This window comes from Aplysia californica, unplaced genomic scaffold (genome assembly GCF_000002075.1).
Source record: "Aplysia californica isolate F4 #8 unplaced genomic scaffold, AplCal3.0 scaffold00339, whole genome shotgun sequence".
Lineage (NCBI taxonomy): Eukaryota > Metazoa > Mollusca > Gastropoda > Aplysiida > Aplysiidae > Aplysia > Aplysia californica.
The window spans coordinates 325,640-333,345 of NW_004797609.1; the positions used below are offsets into that span (position 1 = coordinate 325,640).

A 7,706-nucleotide genomic window follows, 5' to 3' on the forward strand; every position below is an offset into this window, starting at 1 on the left:
CTCTCACACACACACACACACACACACACACACACTCACACACACACACACACACACACACACGCACACAAACACACATGCATACACGCACATAGTGTACACTGAAACAAAGACATACCCTCTTCTGAAAGGGTTATTCTGACCCAGACTGCAGGAATTAATCGATACGACAATTGAAAACAGTGAGGTCAAAGTTTTTTCGTATTGAATGACATTTGTGAAGCACCATGGTGAAATCTGGTACTCGTCAAAGTAAAGAAATTTAAGAAAGCGACATTTTCTGACAATTAAGCAATCTTTAAACTATTTTATTTTGCGCTCAACACATTTGTTTCCATTAAAAAAAATATTTCTGCTAGGATTTTACTGGAAAAACGTTTTAAAAAAATATAAAAAACCCAGTTAATGTAAATTTTCAGATTCCAAGGGCACTTAGGCTTTGGAAGTCACCAAACTTTGGAGGGCCATTTTGTCGCTAATTTTACTTCCGACACCAAGTGACCCAAACCATCTTCAGCAACAAATATCTCAACTTTTATTCAAGATACTGGGGTATTTTTCCCCTATATACCCCCCCCCCAACAAAAACAAAACAAAAAACAAAAAACAAACAAAACAAAACAAAACAAACAAAAAGAAACAACAACTGACGAGCTACTGGTTACTCCGCGGCATGGCACGTTTGATAAGTAACGAGACAGCCTGGGTTTTTCTGCGGCCCTCTTCTCTGTGACAACAGACCCACCCGGCTCGTCAGACAGAGCCACAAGTCTGTGACCACACCAAGCCACACACCCCGATCACTATCAGATTTCGAAACGTTATTGTTATATTTACTCACTAAAGAAGATTAAAGGGCTAAGCCTTCGACTCGAACGAGCGTAGAACAATCGGATTACAGAAAGCTCGAACTAAATCCCCAGTAATCATCATTTATTAACAGGTTTGATAAGGAACTCATGGCGCTAATCATCTACTCAGTTTACATAAAGACTAAAACTTATTTAGGAGTAGAGGAAACGCTGTGCCGTTGACTGGTACGATATACTAGCTGGGACCCCTTTTCGAAGAAAGTAGGAATGATCGGTGCATTAACATCAACTGACAGTCATTGGCCTACTATATTTACACCATAACAACAATTCACGTAACAAATAATAAAGATAATAATAATTACATTAATGACAAGAGAACAATAATAGGACTATAGTAAAATAACAATAAAACAAAGATAACACTGGTGCTATTAGAAACAATAACGATAATAACAACAAAATAACAATGATAATAATAATAATAATAATAATAATAATAATGATAATAATAAAAACAACAACTATACTACTACTACTACTACTACTACTACTACTACTACTACTACTACTACTACTAATCTAAAAACTAATAATGATAATAACAATAAGTTAACGGTGCATCCACAGGAATAAACAAACCCAAACGAATAACAAAAACAAAAAGAAAATAATTTTAAGAAAATAATTAATAAAAAAACAAACAACAAAAAACAATAACAAAACAACAACAACAACAGCATCATCATTATTATCCTCAAAAACAACAACAACAACAACAAAAACAGCAAACAACAACAAAAAATGTCATGGTTAAACCTCGGGGGAAACTATTGTTGCTTTATTTGAACGAAAAATAAAGAGAAAGTTTAATCAACTAATTGAGACTACCAACATCGAAAACCTCCGTACAGAGCTCTATTTGCCATAACCCGGAAATGGTTCTTTCTCTTCACCGTCGTTGATAGCGATTTTCTGAAATGACTTCAGTTCAAAGCGGTTCTTAGTAAATATTACTTGCTGTACTGTAGCTATTTCTGCCATTGACCCGATAGTAAAGTTCTGTAATATGGAACGCTTGAAAGCAATGTAAATACCCAATAGCTTATACAGACAAAAACTTCGATAGCTTCAGAACAGAGGTTAAAAAAAGAAAGAAAAAAGAGAACAACTCTTTGTCGGTAACTCTGCGCTCTCCCGCTGTTCCACCAAAGCACAAAGTGACCAGGTCTGGTCACACACAAACCAGTGAACCACAGTTCACCCAGGCAGGTGTATAATCAATAAATCGTTCCGGTGATCAATAAGTTTGACCACAAGGAGTCATGTACAAAGTTATCGTTAACGTGAGACCTCTCTGAGATGGGGCAAAGGTCAAACATGAAAACCGTGGGTAATTAACAACCCTTTACAGTTTTACTGTTACGTTAATTGGTCAAGGCTACCCTCTCGTATGATTGTTTTGAGAATTTCAGGGAACGAAAAGAAATTAAATGATTCACGAGCATGGTCCCAGAAATAAAAAGAAAATGCCCATAATAATAATAGTAGATATATAGCATTTGTATAGCGCAAATCCCCATTCAACAGGAAGCTCTCTGCCCTTCACATTCTATACTACTATTACCCCAGCAGACCTGAGAGCATTCTGAAACAACCTCAGCTTCCTGGGAAGCATACATTGCAAGCAGCCATTCATAGGTGCTATAACACTAACATACTGACACGATCTTCCGCTGTCTATGGCAGGGTACCCATTCCCATCTGGGTGAAGTGAGGAAAATTCGTGTAAAACGCCTTTCCCAAGGCACGAACCCCCAAACCCTCAACCTCATGATTACGAGTGCGATAGCCTAACCACTAGGCCACCAACGCCACTCATAAAATGAAAAGTTTTGTCATGATTGTGACAGTTACTTAGCTGAACATTCCCTTTATTTCTCAACGTATTCTTCCCAAGAACTTCCAAGTATTTTCTCCTTTTTCTCCTCGTAATACTCGGGGGAAAAAAATCAGGATTCTGACACTAGTTGATGACGAATACATAATGAAGCCAAGATGATAACCCCCGCCCGCCAAAAAACACAAAAAACCAACAACACGAAACAACATAAAGACCGTGAACATCGTACTCCAAGATGAAAGATCCTTTTGTAAAGGGTGACGGGGGAAAATCAGGATTCTGACTCTAGTTGATGACGAGTACATAAACAAGCCAAAGTTATTTTATTTAAAAACCAACATAAAACAAAACGACATAAAGACCGTGAACATTGTACTCTCACTGAAAAAAAAAATAGGCGGCAAACGAGAAATGCACTTGGAAAAGCTGAACACACGGTTAAAGGAGACAGACCAGGAAAGTACCGTTTTTTAGGGCCATCCGGAAAAAGAAAAGAATAGAGAACCATGATTGTTGCTGTCTGTTTTAAATCTGGCACGTAATGAAACTACATGTACTTCCTAATTTAGCACTTCATGTAGCACCAAGAAATATTGGCCACCGCCGTTGCTGAAATTTGCGCTCTACCAGACTCAAGCCATCCCAGAGGCGGGCCTGGGGCTCTCATGGCCAAGAGGTTAAGGTGTTGGCCACGTATTCAAGGGTCCCAGGTTCGAATCCGGTTAGCGACCGAAACATTTTCTTCCCTACAATAGCCTCCTTTCACCTTCTTTCCCGCTCTTTGGCAATGTTCTGTAGTCTGCATTCGTCTCCTCTTTCTACCCCCACCCCCTCACCTCCTTTGCCCCCTCCTCTTGGCTCCTGATTCTTTCTACAGCAACTCCTTGGCTCCTTCTTACTGCTGTATTTCAGCCACATCCCCGATCTTCTGGCAGGAAAGATCTACAACTAGCCTTCTTGGACAAGGGCGAAAAATCTCGGAGGGCCCGTGTGCAAGTTGCGCACGTTAAAGATCCCTTGGTGGTCTAAAATCAATAGGAGTAGGCTTCGGCAGCCACCCGGGAAAAATTCAAAAATTCCTACCAATTGAAAATGTTTATTGTGTCCCGTGCGCTCAGATGACCTTATGCAGTTGCCAGCGCCCAAAAACACATAAAAAAAAGAGGCGGACCATTGTCTCTTGTCGAGAGTAAATGTTACCCTTTTCCAGAAAGAACGACACGAAAAATGAAACTCCTTTCCAATTCGACATTTGAACTTTCTCGAGACAAAAATAAGGTCCCAGCAGGTGTGTGTATGAATATGAGTTTTGTGCTTTAGGAGCACCAGATTGGTCATTTAGGAGGCGAAACTCTCGGCACACATGTCAGGAGCAAATCAATGGAGGAAGTAAGGCAATAAAGTAGAATAAAGAGGAAGAGAAGATAGAAGACAAATCAGAATAAAGAAAAAAAAGGCAGGAAGCAGAGAAAGCAAAAAAAAAAAAAAAAAAGAAGAAATTGTAGAAAGAGAACAAAGCAGAATAATGAGCAAAAGACTACGGGGAAGAAAGTAGACAAAAGAGAAAAAGAAGGAAGAAAAGAAAACAGAATAAAGAGAGAAGGAAGCAAGGGAACAACGAAGAATAAAAATCATCATTCAAGTTTTCTGGGCACAGGCATTTTTGTGCTTTGTCCCCCCTCGTATAAGAAGGGTAAGGTAGTGCCTCTGTTGGTCTGCAGTAGGCATATTGACTGACTCTCTGTCGCTTCCCGACGGAGCTGGGTTTGTCGCTTGAAGATTTGCTTAAACCCAGTGCTCATTGGCATGATTGATTCGGTTCGGTTCGGTTTGCTAGCCAGATTGAAGGCACAAAGCGGTTATCGTGGCACAAACCTATCGCCCGACTCGTCGCCTAAAAAACAAACGCGTTTGTTTTACAGGCAACGAGTCGGGCAATCGGTTGGCGATAGGAAAACCGACCCCCCCCCAATCCGTCCCCGCGGTTCTATCTAAAAAAAAATCTAAAATTATGCAAACTGAGTCCAAAAATGAGAACTTACGCGATTCTGTTAATTTTAACGAAAAATGATACAGAAAAATGATCAAAAATTATGCCAAAAATGATCAAAGTTTGCTAAATTATGTGGGGGTGCATAAAACCCCGGAGTCAGCCCAAAGGGCACTCCGTATCAAACTACTGGACTCGTAACTGTGAGATTGCGTGTACTGGGGTAGGAGGCTCAGCCCGACGTTGTGTCCCTGGGAAAGGTACTCTACACGAATTGTCTTCACTTCACCCAGGTGTGAATGGGTACCATGACATAGAGAACGAAAGATCTTGTCAGTATGTTTGTGTTTTACTTTATCGTCTGAAAATGGTTGCTTGCATTTTTTGCTTCGCAGGGAGTTTAGATTATTTCAGAGCGCTATCAGGTCTGCCACGGTAAGGGTATAGATAATAATATAAAGCAATAGAGCTTGCCGCTGAGCGGGAATGTGTGCTATACAAATGCGATTTACTAATACGGGGTGCCCACTACGGCTGGATCGTGCTGTTCGCCCGACTCTATCGCCTGAAACCTAAAACAAACACGTTTGTTTTTGAGGCGACTGAGTCGGGTGATCGGCCCGATCGGCTGATTCCACCCGTAGTGGGCACCCCGTATAAGATTATTACAAAAAAGTGAAGCGACGTCTGTGGTTTAGCTTTTTAGGCGCTACACAATCGTATGCAGAAGGCGTGAATTTGATTCTCGTGTATGGAGGCTTTTTAAAAAATTGGTCGCTTTTAAGGACAAGCAGGCTAACCCAGATTTCTGGGGCTTTCCAGAAATCTTGACCTATACCAAGAGAGGGCATTGTCCTACCTATAGAAGAAATTTGGTTTCATTGGTGTGTATATTTGTTTGGTTATAGAGAAAACTCTCCTTGTCTTTTTAAAGTAACTGAACAAGGGGCAAAAACTTTACCTTCAATTTTCTCAAAACAGTATTTTAGGGATAGCCCTCTTGTCCTTAAAAGCGACCAAACAGTATCTGCGTCAGTCTCCTGGGAAGTTGTATCCCTCTAACTGGGACATACATTGTTATAAGGTAATATGCTGAATAATAAGAAGGAAAACAGTTAGATTTATAGGCGGCTGTCAACATTGTCAGCTAAAAAGAATCCACACCAAATTCAGTTTTCATGGTTTTAGCCAGTTTGACACCATTCTTTTGCAGCGAAGTCTGTCAATGTCTTACACACCTGATATCGTTTCCCCCGACAAGATTTTAGAATTAGTATCTTTCCAAGGCTACGTTTGTGGTCTTTGTTCTTTCATTTTTGTAGTACAGGACTTCTCGGTTTAGCAATAAGGCACACACCAATTTAATTATTAGGCTGTCTTATAAGACAAGGTGTCGATAAGACTCGATCGTACGAGTGCGATACGTTAAGGTTCATGAGATAAGAAAAGCGGAAAGAAAAGGAATGATTACTGATACATAAAAAAGCCTAATAAATACAAACTGATATGTGAAAGAATGCACGAACCAATCACAGTCACAGCCACTCACCTCGGTAGCCTCCGTGCGGGTATTTCCCATTATCGAATTGATTTCTCTCCGAGAGTTGTCGCCCCTCGTAAGACAAATCCATGTACTTCATCGGACACATTATTTCTGCTGTCGTTTAGTTAGCTCCCTTGTAAAAATGTGTCAGTTCCGGTCTTCCTTTCGGACGATTCCCAGGACGTTAAAGGACGGGGGTATCCTTCACAAGTCAGTCTGTGCCATGTTCGCACGCCGAGTTTTAAATACCCCTCTGTGGTGAGTCAGCTCGTATCTCTAGCGTACAGAGACATCTTGATGCTTTTGATTTCTGTGGGAAGATACGATGAATTCGTTGGAGTAAAGAGAAACGCACCACTGTCGTGCCAAGGCAGAGCGACGTATCTGCACTTTTTATGATTTTGAGTTACATCGCACTGCCTGGGCATGGCCCTTCAGTGACGTCTGTTTGCCATAGTGAAATATTCTATTTGTAGTGCAGATACGTCTTCCTGAATTTGGCACAAGATGCGGAATAGGTACATGTATAGGTGTCCATTTAAAAGAAAATGTAAAAATTAATATTTTTTGCAGATACGTCGGTCTCCCTTGGCCCAGCAGAATCACCGCAGTAACGATCACTAAAGGCATGGAGAGAGCAAGACAGACACGCGGGAGTTCGATTTCCCCAACGGGACTTTTAAGAGTCGAGTATCTCTGTCTGTTTGCTAAGATATTGTTATATATGGATCTATTTGACACATAGTCAAAGCAGCCATCCTCCTAAATACGATCTAAACGATATTAGATGATCTAAATTGTGTCGGTGTGGTAGCAAAACACAAAATTTCGTCGTTTGGGAGTTAAAATGTACTAGATCTACGCTCAGAAAACAATATTTTACAGGAGAGAGAAAAGCCTGATTCATTCGTTTAACTATTAAATGTACCTACAATATTATGTGTGTTTTTTTGTGTGATTTTTTCACCATTTAAAATTTGAATTTAGACAAAATAAATGCTGTTGAGCACATGCAACCGAAACTGCAAAACAAAACATTTTCAAACCTTTAGATTTAGTACTGGCTAATTGCAAGATCTGTTTTCCGTCGTTGATCCCAACAGAATCCTAGATTTTATAAAGGCCATTGGCCTTTACGGCAAATGGTGAATTAACTTGCAATAAAATCTTTAATGTTATTTTAAAGTTATTTAAAAAACTACGAACTTATTTACCTCAAATTTGTAACATTTTAACGTTTTAAAATCTGATGGTTGACCCGAGCCCAGCTGTGCAGTGAACTGTTGTGAATGCAACCAACTTGTGTTTCGCGCGCTCATATGACCTTAGGCAGTTGCGAGCGCCGTAAAACTCCTACTAAAAAACAACAACAAAACAATCAACAACAAAGAAACATAGTGTTGGTGGAATGTTAGCTGGATGCAACAGCGAGCGAAGTGAAATTAATAATAATAATAA

General features: G+C 40.1%; 1 protein-coding gene across 1 annotated transcript in view; it reads right to left on the reverse strand.

Moving 5' to 3' along the window:
* LOC101851966 overlaps positions 1–6,554 on the reverse strand; it is a 15,857-nt gene extending 9,303 nt beyond the window's left edge. Inside the window, exon 1 of the mRNA XM_013085059.2 lies at positions 6,255–6,554. Within this exon, the coding sequence (XP_012940513.2) occupies positions 6,255–6,354 (100 nt within the window). The 5' untranslated portion in view covers positions 6,355–6,554. The remainder of the gene's footprint in view (positions 1–6,254) is intronic.
* Positions 6,555–7,706: the final 1,152 nt, after the last annotated feature.